Genomic DNA, 16,711 nt, shown 5'->3' on the forward strand with positions numbered 1-16,711 from the left:
ACATTTAATATAAAATAATAAATAATTTTATTATTTTCATAAAAAGTATATTAAATAACACAATACTTCTTCGTGAGTTTATGCTATCACTTACATTAACTTATATATGATTTTAAGTTCTGTTAATATACTTAAAATATTATTTATTTTAGTCTCAAATTTTTAAGTCTAGAAATTTAAATTAATTTTTTTGGATGTTAAAATGTATTTCTAATTTAAGAAATAAAAATCATATTAATTAAACCTTTTCTTTCTGTCGATGGAAACAGAGGTAAATATTAAAAAAAAAAAAAAAAAAAAGACAGCAAAGAACCTTGTCATTATCTGAATGATTGGTTTGAGAAGTGTAGGGTATCCCAGCAAGATTTGGTTGTACTGTGTTAGGGGAGAAAACTAACATTATCTCCACAACACTTTTTACAGAGAATTTGGATTTTCATTCTTAAATAATTTAATTTTATGTCATTTTCTTCAAATTCAAAAGTCCTTTTTTTTTTATTTTTTGTATTTAGTAAAACGAAATGCCTATAATTGATTATGAAAATAAATAATATTTCCTTCAACTTACTTCATTTATATTTTCCATTGAACTAAATATATGGAGATTTAATTGTATTAAAAGAAAAGGATGAAATACATAATTATGATTATATGCTTGATTTAAATCATATGATTAAGCCAGCCGACTAAAATTCAAAGCTGAAATACCTTATCACTTCATTATTAATATTGTTAATTTAATATAAGTTTTATTATGCATGCATGCACTTGTGGATATAAGACAAAGTATCGTATCAATTGCAGAAATTAAATTAATAGTACTATAGCTGTACATGAGTAATGAACTTGTGGCCTAAATCAATAAACAAATACCTCTACTCTCTCAACTTCATGGCCTATAAGGTACGGTATACGGTACTACTCTACCCGTACTTCAGCATTACATTTTTTATAACTGTATTATTAGTGATTTTACGTGTATAATTAACAGAGTTGAGAATGCAAACATGCTTATAACTCTCATATTATATAGATTTTAGGTTTCATATTAAATAAAAATGAAAATATTTAACATTTTATGGAAAAAAAATATAAATTTATTATTTTAAAATTTTAAATTAAAAATGATATCAATATTTGGTGTGAGATAAAATAAGTTTTATTAATGTTGTGATTTTTCATTCAGTTTTTCTATACTGAAAATTTGATCAAATATTACGGTAAGTGTATTATTTTTATTATAAATGTATAACATTAAGATTTTAATATAAAATTCCTCCCAGCGAGGTATCAAAATGGAAGTCAACCCTCAGTTTTAAATAATTAAACATCTTTTAATTATTTTCTGTTTCAACTTCAAATTTATTATTATTCAGAATTTAAGTGTAAAATTAAATTATGTATTGATAAAACTAAAAAAAAACATGATAACACTCATTAATTAATTATCTTAAAGTTTTGAGTTGAAGATAATATCAATCTCTTGTATAAAAATTGTTAGAATACTAACAAAATCGAATAAAACAAAAGATAAAAATAATTTATATACACATAAGATAACTTTAAAAATATTTTTTTAGAATGATATCAAAAATAAATTCGTGAAGACTGAGTCAAAGTGAACTTCTCTTTATATATACTTAGTAGTCTTAAAACAATTATATTGTTAATTTGATAGTTTAATAGTATTATATATATATATATATATATATATATATATATATATATATATATATATATATTAGAACATGTGTCTTAAAAGTTTTAGAAAATATGAGGAAGGTTTTATGGAGGATCTGGTATATATCTTGTCTTTGTTTTTATAACACCTTTTTCTGTCTATGGCAAGGATTGGTCAACAATTTAGGAGTATTATTATATTATGCATAATATACGATATCTGATTTTCTATGAGTCTTTATACCAATCATTGAGAAACATTAATATTTATAAATAACCAATTATTAGTGTGTGAAAAATAAGAAAATTAAAATAGGATGTTACATCGAGAGACAGATGAAAGTAACATGCAACGATTTTAACAATCACTTCTCAATTTAGTTGGGTCACCTAAAAAAATGTTAAGAAATTAACCTATTGCTATAAACATTGTTAATTGATAATAACATAATAGTTTTATTTATATATATAGATATGCTTCATACATGTCGAGGATATATCACGCATTAGTTTTTTTAACTATCAATTTAAAAAATATATATATATATATTATATTTAAATTTCCTTTTTAAAAATTTAATATAACAGTAGTTATTATTTTATTATTATTTATGTCATTTACTCTTCATTTAATTTTTTATTAGTTTGCATTTATGTGTTTATTATTATGAATGGAAATAAATGACTAAAACAGAGGATCTTATAATTATTTTATCAAGATAAAATAATTTATATTTTTATTAATATTTAAAAAAATTAAACTGTATCTTTAAAAAGAAATTATTATTAGTGTAAACTTACGACATCTTTACTAAAAATTTAATTTATTAAATATATTATATAAAAAATAAGAATTGCAATACATAACAGAAGTTAATTATAAAATGTTTTTTAATAGAGTATGGGTATTCAAATATGAACATACATGAAGATAGCAGGAAGCCATAAGAAAATTATTGGTAGCAGCGAACTTAATTCTGATATTTTAACATTTGAGATGTATTTGACTGATTATTTTATTTTAGGACCTTTAACTAAATGCGTTGTATATAGTTGTAAGATCTTGACAATTCAACGGAATTTTTAATTTTTTTATGTGCACTTTTTAAATTGTAATATGTAAAAAAACGTATATAAATATATCACTAAACTTTTACTCAAAAGATATATTATTATTTAGTATATTTGTTTGGATTAAGATGACAGTAGAAGGAAGATATTAAATTGAAAATTTAAAATGATTAGTCCAAATAAAGCACTTGAAAGTGTAGAAAAATTAAATCAGAACATTTTTAAGTTTTTAAAATTTTAAAATTCTGTGTCCAATATGTAAAGTTAGCATTTAACTACCCTACAAATCCTTAAATTCAAATTAAAAAAAAAAAAAAAAAAAAGATTACTATAGTCACTGCATGGACGAAAAACACGTTTATAATTGATTAAGAGATGAAGAATTCGAATTCGGCTTGAACACCTGTTTCTTTTGAAAACAGACCACTTGCCACAAATAAAATTATTCCTTAACGACATTGATGGTACAAACCCTTATATTAAGTAATATCATTTAATAGAATTATTAAATAAAATATTATAAAATTAATAATTTAAAATATACAATTTAAAATATATATTTAAAATAATTTTAAATATATAATTTAAAATTTAAAATTAATGATTAGTGAAGCCTTAATTACAATCTAACCTCAGTCCATTATACTTAATCAACACTTATCTTTAATTTTGCTACGAGGAAAATTAATTATTATGATCGGTCGTTCAACACCTGTGTTCGTTTGGGCTGTCATAATTTCACTTTGTCATCCAGTTCAGTTCTACGTACAAGATATAAATAAAGTTATCTAGACAAAAAAATTATATATATATATATATATATATATATATATATATATATATATATATATATATATATATATGTTATATTATATTATTTTATTATTTAGAAAAATGAGAGAGTATTTTGGTCAAAAAGAATTTTAAAATATTTGAGCTCGTATGAATTCGATCAATTTCTCATATTTTGATTATCTGAATCATACAAATCAAACTAGCCATATATACCAAATTAAATACATAAAAAACAATTAAGTATCATCCTATTATATGATAAAGCAGCAATCATGCAAAACATGCAATTGATAAAACTCACACTATGCAAATCAAGACTAGCTTTGACAAAGCTGCTCAACAAACCAAAAATCCAAAATGTCTTCTAACTTGAAGGATACCCCTTCCACACCTAAAGATAATATCATAACAATCTGATCATGCCAACAAAAACATTTATAATATAGATTCAAAAAATACAAACAATGACACAATTAGACAAAAAAAAAACAAAAAAAAAACCCGCTTACAATCAGATGAAACAAAAAAGACGAGAGAAATTAAAAAACCTTAGCAAACTTAGAAAAATCTTATGATCTCCAATCTTTAAAATTATGAACACAAAAGAGAAAAAATCTCTTAGAAAAAAATTTCAAGAAATAAAATACTTTTGAAACTTTTTAATGAGTTTTATATTTATATGAAAACATTTTATCTTTAAAATAATAACATCTCAATATTTTAAAACATCATTACTTCTAAAATACACTTTTTTAAGGTTCTCACAACATGGAGTTAAAAAATAAATTATTATGGAGAGTGACTTTCTATGTTCATTAAAATAAATTGACTTTGACCGTAAAAATAATTTAATTTCATAAATGAATTGAATTTGAACATATAAAGTTACATCGCTTTTGATGAAAGAAGAAAAGCAAGCACAGTCGTTCTTGAAGTCGAGTCTGAATTAAAATTTGATTCCCAATTCCATGAAAATTTCTTTACACATCTTGTCGAGAGATCTCTAACACAAACACTGCAACTTAACAATGATATAGATTAGAAACCTTGGATTACGATTCCAACGCAATAAACTACCTAATCGTCCTGATTCCGATGCTTATTTAGCGTTACAACAAATATGTACGAACTACAAGTACAAAAAAATTGAAGCTTCCACTAATAGTTAAACAAACACCTTCTAACGGATACTGCTAACTCAGTAACCCCTCCTGGATGAAGGACGGCTACACAAACCCCTAGACAAACAGCAATGGAAACCATCACAAAAATAGCTGGTCGAGGGGTCAACAACCCCCTTCCTAAACATCCACGACCATATATTTCAGGCAACTCTTCCACATTCATTATAATATCTCTCTTTAAAAGAGGTATTCTTTCATTTTTGTCACTACAAGTTAGATTTTTCAGTACTCCCCACTTTGCACCTGCTCTTGACAGGATACCCTGCAAAACAAAAATCCATGTAGCAAATGCCATGTTAGTTGCTAGCGCAGATCACAAGATCTTAGACATAATACCAGAATACCAAGTAGGGATAAAAGGCCACATTGTCTTAGGGATAAAATTAAGTCAGGCAAGAAACTACGATCTATAAATTAACACACTAACATATACTAACAACAAATCCATATCCATCCGCTGAATATTGATAACACAAATTTCAACTGAAATAAAAATAAGCTTTGGCCTTGAAGTAATCAGAAACTGTTTGATTTCAAAGCACTTTGCTTTTTTCAATGCACTTGTTTAGCATAGAATTAAAGTAATATTCTCTATGAAATGTTAAACCATCTTTTTTTAGTAGATAATTTAGAGCTTGAAAAGCCATAAATCTAATTAAGGTTTGGGGAGTGGGAATCGAGCTCTGTTCTACTTTGAAAATATTTGCTCTAGGGTCAACATAATTTAATAAGTGAAAAGGTCAAAAGATTCATTCCCGTTCAGTTACTAAGTTCCTACTACACTATTGTAACATTATTCAAGAAAAACACCCTTTTAATTTGGAACACGGTACACACTAAGGGTCCTTGTAAAATGCCATGTCACCCTAACACAGTAATCAATTCGTGTATAATCCTTGAGCTAAAAATATAGACGCATGGAAGAAATTAATTTAAAGCTTAAGCTAAAAATAAGAAATTCAGGATAAATGGATGATAATGGGGTGTAAAGTAATACATCGAACATAATCTCAAAAACGACACATTTTCAGCTGATTCTGACTACTTAGTTAACCAACAAAAAGAGTGGTGATCATTCATTGCTTCTATATTTCAATGAGTAACCCTGACTATTATTTATTTTCCTTTTTCACCTCTTTTTCGGTCTTCTTTCCCTTTTCTCTTCATTCAGTCTTACCCATGCTTTCACCACTTTTAACATGTTAACAACTTCCTTCCTACTAACAATCATTGCGACTTCTATAATAATACAATAAATTCATTTGTTATCAATGAAATCCACACACTAACACCTCAATTGCTATTTTCCATGTTATCAAATTTTACTCAACTTCTGTCAAGGCCCCAAACAAATTGATTGCAGTTGCCAATAATTTACAGAACAAGAGTTAGAACTTATACCAATACCAGATGCATCAATTTACTTTCATTATATGGGAAAAAAAAATGATAATTGAAGTAAAATTAAAGCCTCTTAATCTAAAACTTCAAAAGCCGGTCATATTTCATCATCATGGAGAAAAAACTGAAAGAATTTATTAGTCCTAACCTGACTGTTAATAGCAACTGAGATCTTGTTATCATGAGAGCAACCCTGAGCAAGTTTAAAGCCTTCCATTTCAGGCTGCACAATAATACTTCCATTTTTCTGATGTTTCTGAAATATGGCAATTTGAGCATTATGTATGTGATTCAGGAGTTGCCTTGTATCAACATCACTAGTCGTATTAATCGCAAAATTGGATTTCATGCTTTCTGTCAAGATTATCAAATTTGGTAATATTTTCTCCAACATGACTGTTGATTCATTGCACATCAGAAAATCCAACAAGTGACAATATCTTTGGATTTGTGAAGCTGTAATCACTCTGTCAAAATTTTCTGAAGTGGTGTCCTTGAGCAACCATGCTACATCTACAAGTAAGTCTGATGATGTGTGGCTAAGTGTAAATGTTTCACACGAGCTGCAGATAGAACCACCTGATGCAGACCGGAATTGATTAGAAAGGAGAGATGAATCTAATTTTTGCTGCAGTATCTTCATTTCAGAACAAGTTTCTTTATCCGCAATGAGTACAGGAATAAAGTTTGATAAACCGGATTCATTCTCCACCTACAAAAGGCAAAAGCAACATAAGAAAACATAAGGGAGTAAGAAATATGAACTGCCAAAAAAGCAACAATTTAAAAAGTTCTTAGAGATTGATGTGAAGCCTTTATAAATGACAATTAATCAAACATGTTTATGAGTCAACAATGAATATTATGTTAAATCAAAGGTGAAAACAATCTTAATTTGATGTTATTATCAACACAATGACAATCCATGATAGAATGGCGAGATTTATATTGGCTGATCAAGTAACGTGTGTAAAAAATGATCAATAAAACATTAGTACAATTCCGTAAATTTCAATGCTCCTAATCACTGTAGCCATTGTCACATAACCTTCTTACATATATTACACGTACTTTAAGACAAGAACTAGTCAAATAAAAAGAACCAATATAACACTGCTGAATTCAACACCAGAGGGATTCTATAAGAATGATATGCTACCTCAGTTCGGTACGATTGCTATGAAAATCTTATGAAGCCCTCACATTTAGTTATCAGAAAAATACAAAAGTTACCAACCAAACATGCCACACAAATTATATCATCTGTGAAGCTCAAAGTACGCTATGGTCATTAAAAATTATATTTTCCTAATTTGTTCGATGATTTTCCAGCACATATATGCACACATAAAGCAAACAGAACTATAGGTCAATTACTACCTCAATAAATGCAGGCCCAGAGAGACTTTCCTCTGTATGAGGGACATATATCTTGTACAACTGATTGTCAAAAGCGCAAGAAATATTTTCTTCAGTCCAGTTATGTGGGGCCGGTACACAATACTCACATTTCAGATACTTTCCCGAAAACGATACAAGAAGCCTGTCACAGGGAGCACCTCAATACTATAAGAAACACATTGACAAATGAACCACAATCTAAATTAGCTGTACAAAGATGATACATTTGAAAATGAGAATATATCAACTAAAATAAAATAAAGTAAAAGCACAATCAATTTGATATCACGTGACATTTGCTAACAGAATTGGGATTGGAGAAAAATAGAAAAAGGTTGTAACAATGTTAGTGCCACATACTGCACATTTTCCATCCTCTGGAGCTATAACCATACACAGAACTCAGATTCCAAAATAAAAAATATATATGGGGGTATAAATGAGTAGAATTATTTGTGAACCATTCAAATTTATTTTGTTAAATGCTCAACCAAATTATTTAAATGAGACAAATTCAGGCTTTATATTGATAGTTTGTGAACTATGAAGCCCATGTACTCCAAAAATGGAAAAGTATCCCTGTCATACCACACCGGTTCTCCTTGACTACCACCAGATACATATCTAAAAAAAATCCATTCTTCACATTTAAAAAAAAAAAAAACTAAAAAGATACAACTTAGATACTTTCGGGTTTGTATCTGAAAAGTATTAAAAAAGTTTGTCTTAAAGCTTCTTGTCCAACGAAGCCCTTCCTAACTCTTGTAAAAGAAATTAGAGTACATACTCCTTTATTCATTCTTTTAAGAGAAACTGAATGGATAAAAAAAAGACACGAGTTGGTTCATGTGCCTTCCAATCTTTGACTTTAATGAAAGTTATCAAAAGAGACAAGTTTGTGGATCATCAGTGGAAATACACATGATCCACAATTGATCGTGGTTCTAGACTTCTTGAATTGACAGTGTTGTCTCTTGATAAATCAAACTTAGAGAAGTTTTTTTTTCACAATGCTGGTCATGGGAAAAGAAGAATGATACAATTAACATAAAACAATACTGAAGTAACGATGCTTTGGAATTCTAGGCTATTGTACAGAAACAATACTTATTTTAAATTCTATCCAAGATGTTTTTATTGATACATTTAATCAAGGTTGGCTATGATACTGGCAGAAACTATTATTTTTGTTGTGATCACAAATATCTTTGTATATTGTGATCGCCATAGTTATGAATTAATAAGAAATAATCAATGCCTTTTTCTCTACCAATATTCTGCATATAAAATATTTTCAGTTTTTGTTAACGTATCATATCCTATATTTCAAAAAATTGTCACATCCATGTGTCACAGTAAGTATTTGGGCTTCATAGGTTATCAATAACTTCTTTACTTAAATTGTTGAACATTTTAGCAGTCTTTGTTCTTTATTTATTTATTACTCTACATACCATATATCCAACGCAATTCTGTGTGTAGATTATCAGAAAAGCAAATTGATGAAGTTAAAATATCAATTAAGAAAACTTCATAAATGGAAAAATATGAAAGTCATAAATGAGAACTTCATTTTTTTAATAATGTTAAAAAGTAGACTTTACGTCTAACTCAATGCTATAAAATTGACTTGTAAAGTGAGATTTGCACCCACTTTTATACTCTAAATTAGTCTTGTCTCTAGTTGTGTGGGACTTCCAACACATCTTCCTCACATCAAGGTAATACATCTTGTGTATGGAACTAGACATTAATAGATGATCTAATAACAGCCCAATTGCGGATGGAACAATAGACTCAACAAACAACAATTTTTTATGTGGAACTTCCAACAAATGGCAAGCCCCCTTCTACGATTTCAGTTTTGTTAAGGATAAAAACATTGCAGGAACACTAGGATCATCAAGGAAGACCGAAACACAAACATGGAATTGACCCCTTTTGTGAGTTCTCTTTTAGCTTGTGGGTCAGGTTTTATGGCCCCATTTCATAAACCCGTTTTAAACCAAAACAAAAGCACAAGCCATATGTATTATTTCATTGAACAAATTCATGTGCCCCTATTCCTTCATGAAATTAATCCTTGGCTTCATCTCTTTGATTCACACTTCATCTCTCTTGTGCCCACTCCATCTTGCTCACATCTTTCACACTAACTGCTGCAACTGCAAAGCTTGTGACTTATTTTTTTTGTTTGTAGTCACGCCCATCTTTCTTGGTTGATTTGATGCAACCACAAGAATCTCATGGGTTCTCTATCTTGTGGCTTCAATGTTTGTTGCATGTAATTACTAGGTTTTGTGGGTTCTTTGTTCGTGTCTCTCGTCTCTATGATTCTATTAATATATTTTCATCACAAGGAGTGTTTAGTAATATCCAACTTGCCATATTGCTGCACTTGGACTGTTTTGTGCCTATAACTTTGTCTTGTTTTACTTTCTTATAATTTTGAATTTAAAAGTTCAATTAAGTGTTTGAAGGTTGAATTAAGTCCTATTTTCTTATTTATGCTACTTTATATGCACCTATACATGAATGTATATAGCACATATATGAATTTCATGAATCTTGTAAGATCTAACAATCCATGTTACGAATTCCTAATCTTGATTTTAACCACTATACTTCCTACAACATAAAACAGTCTTTCTAACCACAATGAGACGATGGCAGGAAATGGTTACATTATGATTTATGAATATTATAAAATAAAGATATGTCGAAATTATGGAATATAAATCAATATAAACCTTATTTTATAAGTCAATTTTCTAAGGTTGAATTAGGTTTAAAATTCACATTTAAGATCATAGCTTATTTTAACAAAGTTTATTAGGCCTATCATGCCACTCGGTTTCGAACTAGGTGTCTAGTCCTTCACTTGAGGGGGTATATTGGAAATTCAACATTGAATTGATATATGGTCAAATTATACTATATAAGTGGAAGTTTTATAAATCAGTTTTGTGAAATTGAGTTAAATTTAACATCTACTTTCTACAAAATATAAAGCCAAATTAATCCCAAAACATGAGGAGAAAAACAATGGTACAAATTTACTAGAAACCAATTACAGGTGAACCGAATTTCAAGTCAAAAGTTTTTTTGTTTATTCTACACAAAAAATAATTAAATTTTGCATTCATTAATATGCTCCAATGCCTCTTCCATAATATTACACATCTCGCACTCCCCTTTTTATCATGGATGCTAACCCCAACTTTCGATCCTCAACATTGCTAAAACCATATATAGTGCACAGATTAAGTGTAAGCAGGTTGTGCACAATCCATGAACCTGCCCAATCCTATCCAATTATAATTTTTTAAGGGCTAGGTTTCATTTAGTGCACCCATTTAAACTTGGGTAAGGTAAGGTAAGTTTGAAATTCATAAATTTCTTACCTTACCTGCCCAATCCTACCATTTGTAAATAAATATTATTTGTTTAGTAGCCATACTACACCAAAAAAAAAAAAAAAAAAAAATCTATGGTTGATCAAATGAATATTATGAGTAAACATTTCATATCACACATGCTATTAGAATAAATATTCCATTTCTTACATCCTCTCATATGACCTGATTAACTGAGTTCTAAATTGAATTTGAGTATTGTTTTAATATCGTAGTATCTCAAGAATTACTGTTTATAAAATATATTTGTTTTAAGCATTGTTGATGCCTTATAATATTAAAAATATTGATTTCAAGGTAATATTTATTAAGAGTTAAAAAGATAACAATATTTTTTAATTACTCAAGTCAATGACATAACTCAATTCAACTCAAATATAGTTGGTCAAGCCGAATCAGGTTGAGTTGCTAAATAAAAACAGACAAACCCAACCCAATAATGTTTAATTGGATTTGGTTGAAAACTAGACTAAACTTAACTAGCACAAATGTTGACCAACATGCTCAATTATGTGCAAAGAAAACTTATTAAAATTATTAGAAGAGGCTACCATTACATACTGGAATTTAGGCTGCAGTAAGTTACTTCCACAAGCAACAAACTCCATAGGTTTCCCAGCCTCAAAGCATGTAGGGTGAACATAATGAAGCCTGGGTGTCTGCAAGTTGACCTCGACTTTCGTCACAGAGGTTCCATCTGTAACCATTGAAATGTGCTTGTTGAAATGATATAGCTCGTGAGGGAGAACAAAAATAACAAGGATTGAATATATGGAAATTGATATTGACTAGATATGATAGGATGTGTTCAAGGATATTACAAAATATAAAGCAATAAAATTTACATACATCAATAGATCAAAATCCTAACTAAATAAACAAACAGACCATGAAAAATTAAGAAACTTGTAAACTAACCCAAGAGAAACTAGGTATAATTTAATTTGTTTTGGAAAAATTAAAAGAATAATGAAAATCTGCAAGATGGAGAGTAAAATACCTACAAAACCGTCAGTATTGAAATAAGGATCAGGTTATAAAATACGAAAGATAATGAATCAAGAAGATATATAAAAAAAAAACCGTGCATACATAGTGAACAAAAGAAAGAACACAAACCTTTCATAACACGGAAGACTATGTCATTCAGATGAACTAGTGCAGTCCCTCTTCCAGATAGCATTTTTCCCGGGGCAACAAGTTTGTTCACATGTTCCAAAGAGTCTTTCCGTAACTGGTTGATCCACAACACCAGAAAAAGAATGAAATCAGAAAACATTAAAAAAAAATAAAAACAAAATTCGTGAAAACTTTAAAACTGAGGTTATTTTTTCAGTTGAATTGTACATTTCTAGGGTTGTCAAATTAAAAGAGAGAGTATGTATCAGATAGTATATGGAAAATAAAAGCACAAATAAATCTCAATCAGTAAAACTTAGCAAAAACTGTCCAGAATAATGAGCTGAATAAAGAATCATACAGTTAATCAGTCCAATATTGAGGCAAGTAACCCATAACAAGACCACTTAAACACGACACAAAAACACAAAATGAAAAGAACATCAAGGTGAGCCCTTACATTTATCCACATAATGTTAGGCATTGCAATAAAACTTGTCAAAATGGTGCACCCAGGGCGGATATAACCCTCCAACTCCACAGGCATACTTGCCAACCATTGGAATATCTGCAAATGCATTTTGGCAGCCTGTTAATCAGTTACTAAGACGTATACAACAGAAGGACTTGCCACTGTTCAAATACTAAACTGCAATAACAATGCTTTAATATACTTGGTGTCGTAGCCTTCTAGGAAATTCTGCTGGATTCCAATCATAAAGCTTAAACGAAATCCGACCTGTTTGGCACTACAAGTGAACTTTCAATCAGTAAAAGTTAACAATTATTCCACGATACTAACATACATTTGGAACCAAAACATAAACAAGAAGGGCAACCCACCATAGACGTGTAGGCACTCTTATTGTCACAATAAGAAGGCGAATTAGAAGTGTTCCCACTATTCACTCGAGTTTCACCAGAAACAGGCAAAGACACAACACTGTCACTATTAACATTCTGGGCATCAGGAGCTGATATCAAAATGGGAACAGGTTCATCTCCATGATCTGGCAACCCTACTATGTTGTTGATCTCATTACTCAAATTTGAACAATCTGTGGGATGCACGCACAATTACACAGCCAATGAGCATTCTTAACACAGTATTCTTGTAAAACAGCCTATATGATTTTAAACTTATGTACAGACTAGTTTTTGCTTACAGAATAACTTATTTTATTATTTTATTTCCTGAAAGCGGTTACAGAGAGGTTTATTCAAAGACGGTCCTCTATAGTTCCCAGTAACAAAATATAAAATTACAAGCAATATGAAGAGAAAAAGAAAAGGAAAAAAAAATGAAACCATTAACAGGGCACTGTAATACAGAACTCAAACCTTTTCCTGCTACCGCATCATAATTGTTTTCCTCATTCTGAGTAACGGCCTCAAGTTCGGCGATAGCACCTCCTCCGGATTCCACCAGGGGCTTTCTCCGCCTTCGCGTGTTATGCCTTTCTAACTTCCTTCTGCAACTTCGTTTCCCTTCATCGAAATCCGACAAAACATGAAACCTGCGAAGCGTTGACCGTCAAAACGACAACACAGACTACACAATCGCGTGACTAACATTCAATCGAAGCGCATCTCAAACGATATAACTAACTACGGAGCGAGGTAATTGAATCAAACGACGGCGAAGAGAGTGAAGGAAAGGAGATCGCACTTCCCGCACTGCTGGCAGTATCTCTTGGGCTCGCCGTGGAGGACAACAGTGGTGGCATTGGCGCAGCGGAGGCAGACTCTGTGTCGGCGGTGATAACCTTTGAGTTCGGAGATATCGACCTCACAACCAGGGACCTGGCATCGAGCGGCTGAGGAGGCACGAGCGGTGCGCGGGCGTTTCTTGCCAGGCAAACCCTCCTCCTCGAGTTTGGCGTCAAGTTCGGGGCAGGCGCAGGGGACCCGACCCGCGAGAAAGTTGGAGCAGGTGAGTCGGGGATCACGCTTTCGGACCCGGTCGTTAGGGATCTCGGGAGTGTCGTTGAAGGGAGAAGAGAATGGGAGAGAATTAATGGTGTGGTCTTCGTCGAGGTTGAAGTCTAGAAGGTAGGAGAAGTCCCAAGTGGAGGAAGGGTCTTCGGAATCGTCCATGGGAGGGAGAGATTGTTGAGGTTCCATGGAGAAGGGAAGAAATGGGAACCCTAATTGAATTGAATTTGATTGTAGTTGTTGGATGGTTGTTAGCGGTTGTTGAATGTTTGGCGGAGAATGGAAGAAACGGCGGCTTCTCTCTCTCTCTCTCCCTCTCCTTTTCTCAGTGGGTTGAAGTTCTAACAGGAGAACGATGATGGGGTCATAGTAGCGACATTTGCAAGTTTTCTCAACTACGCGCTTTCTTCTCTCACGCGCGCTTTCTTTCTTACCATTATCTTTTTCTTCTTCTGAAAATATTAAGTTAAAGTAGTGAATTATTATTTTAATTCCTAATATAAATAAACAATTTAGTCTATTAAACAACCAAAATTAAAATTAATATTTAATCATGAAAAAAATATAATAATCATTCATATTGTGTGATTTTCTGTTCGTTAAACATATAAAATACTATTTAAGATTAAATTGACCTTTAAACATTTTAATCTAACAATAAATTGATATAAAAATGTCATTATTTTAATATTTTAGAAGCAAAAACCAAATTATTCTTTTAGGACTAAACTGTGACTTAGATATTCATAACCAAAATAATCATTTACCTTAAATTAAATACGTAAAAAACTACTTTAGTTTTTTAAATATAATTTAATGTCACTTATGTACTAGAAATATTATTAGATTAAAAACAATACATTTAAAATGTGTATTTTTTGCCTAAAATAATATTTAAAGGGACCGTTTGGTTGAAAATAAATGATAGGTTCGCTTTATAATGAATTTTAATTCATTGTCATGTTAAATAAATTAATAAAAAATAGTATAATATTTAAAAAATATATCTTAAATATTTTATCTATGTTTTTTTTATGAAAAATGTGATTACAATTTATTCATGAAAAAATATTTAACTTTAAATTTTTTAAACATAGTTCATAGTTGGTATAACCAATATATAAATATCCACAACATATGCTTATAACTGTAATATTTTGTAATACAACATATTTAAATCCTTAAAACAATATATAAAAAGATATCTAGATGTATAATATTAAAGAATGTAATATTATAATCTTCATAGCATTCAATTATCATAGGATTTGTATGAGATATTACATCAATCAAATAAAAGGGTAATACGTTTTTCAAAAATAAATGATATTAAAATATAAAGTCTTCCTTTATATTTAAACTTAATGTAAGATTTTTCTAAGTTCATACCATTAAAATCATCACTGAAAAAAAAACAAACATAGAAAAAATGGTAAGCTATTTTATCAAAAAACATACATATAACTAAATTATAAATATAACACACCAATACAGATAAATAATCATAAACATACAGTTTTAGACTTGACTTATCTGGATATATATAGTGATGTCAGATTATGACAAGTTTTTACACTTGTAATGATAGAACAACTAGTACATCTCAAGCTACCACACAAGGCTACTCTATCTACCACCTATGACTAAAGAATCAAATCATAGACTAAGACCTGATGTCACTCCTCACCACATAACCTCCTTCTCTACTTGAGATAGAATGATTACTTAAGTGTAAGTATAACTTTCAAGACTGGATCCCTACATAACTAATAATCATCTCCATATAATCTACTCATGAGATCCATGAAATTACGCCAAATAATTAACTACTGAACGCCACTATGGAATCTCAACACGAGGTCCATGGAATTATGCCAAGCATTGATATTATACCAACAACCAAAATTCATCATCAACTTCATATCATAATTAAAGTAACATAATACACCCCTATATCAACCGGTAATATCTACCATCATTTGATTAATCTATGTAAAATAATCTAAACAAAAGCAACTTCTTAAAGTGTAGAAAGCTTAAAAGAAAACCTAAAACAAATGTCTCGTACTATATTGTCACCTAACAAGCAAGTCACTCGACAATGAATTATGCAAAGTAAAAGTTCAAACCCGCAGTAGAGAAGTGGCGCTTAGCGTCGTAGTCCACCGCTCAACGCCTAAAAGTCAGAGAGCTCGCTAACTTTATGACGCTCAATGCCCAAGGTGGCTTTCAGCATTCTGGAGCCTAGTGGCTCTCGGGTTTCGTTGCGCTCAACATCATACAAGGACATTTAACGTTATGCGTAACAGTCCAAAATTGATTCTTTTGCACTCAAAATATATCCAAGTGATCAAATTGGTATTTTAGACACTATAATTGTTTAAAAAACATTATAACTCAAATTAAATATCAATTTGCTCAATTTTCCAGAAACAAGGTCCAAAAAACCAAACTAACAGCTCAAAACTCATACATGCTTATTTCACGTATCATACCACATTTTAGTGAACTAAAGAAGCTACTTAAGTCCTAAATACCACTGACAAAGACCACCAACATTTAATTCACTTAAACAACACTCCCTACATAAACTCATTGGTCAAACCATCACTTTTAGACCAAAACCGAGCAAAATCAATAGCTAACTATTGCACATACTCGTACCATCAACCTTAAAATCATTCAACAAACAATCACCACAAAATTTAA

The 16,711-nt window shown here is 30.3% G+C and overlaps 1 protein-coding gene across 1 annotated transcript; it reads right to left on the minus strand.

Annotated features, from left to right (window-relative positions):
• Positions 1-4,475: 4,475 nt before the first annotated feature.
• LOC106775910 (squamosa promoter-binding-like protein 7) lies at positions 4,476-14,387 on the minus strand. The gene is made up of 10 exons (XM_014663159.2): positions 13,737-14,387; positions 13,409-13,584; positions 12,911-13,125; positions 12,742-12,816; positions 12,528-12,635; positions 12,068-12,182; positions 11,510-11,645; positions 7,512-7,674; positions 6,280-6,843; positions 4,476-4,992 (listed from the first exon to the last, which is right to left on the minus strand). The coding sequence occupies exons 1-10, from the start codon at positions 14,189-14,191 to the stop codon at positions 4,705-4,707; spliced, it is 2,295 nt and encodes a 764-aa protein (XP_014518645.1). The 5' UTR covers positions 14,192-14,387; the 3' UTR covers positions 4,476-4,704.
• Positions 14,388-16,711: the final 2,324 nt, after the last annotated feature.

Source organism: Vigna radiata, chromosome 10 (assembly GCF_000741045.1).
Source record: "Vigna radiata var. radiata cultivar VC1973A chromosome 10, Vradiata_ver6, whole genome shotgun sequence".
Classification (NCBI taxonomy): Eukaryota; Viridiplantae; Streptophyta; class Magnoliopsida; order Fabales; family Fabaceae; genus Vigna; species Vigna radiata.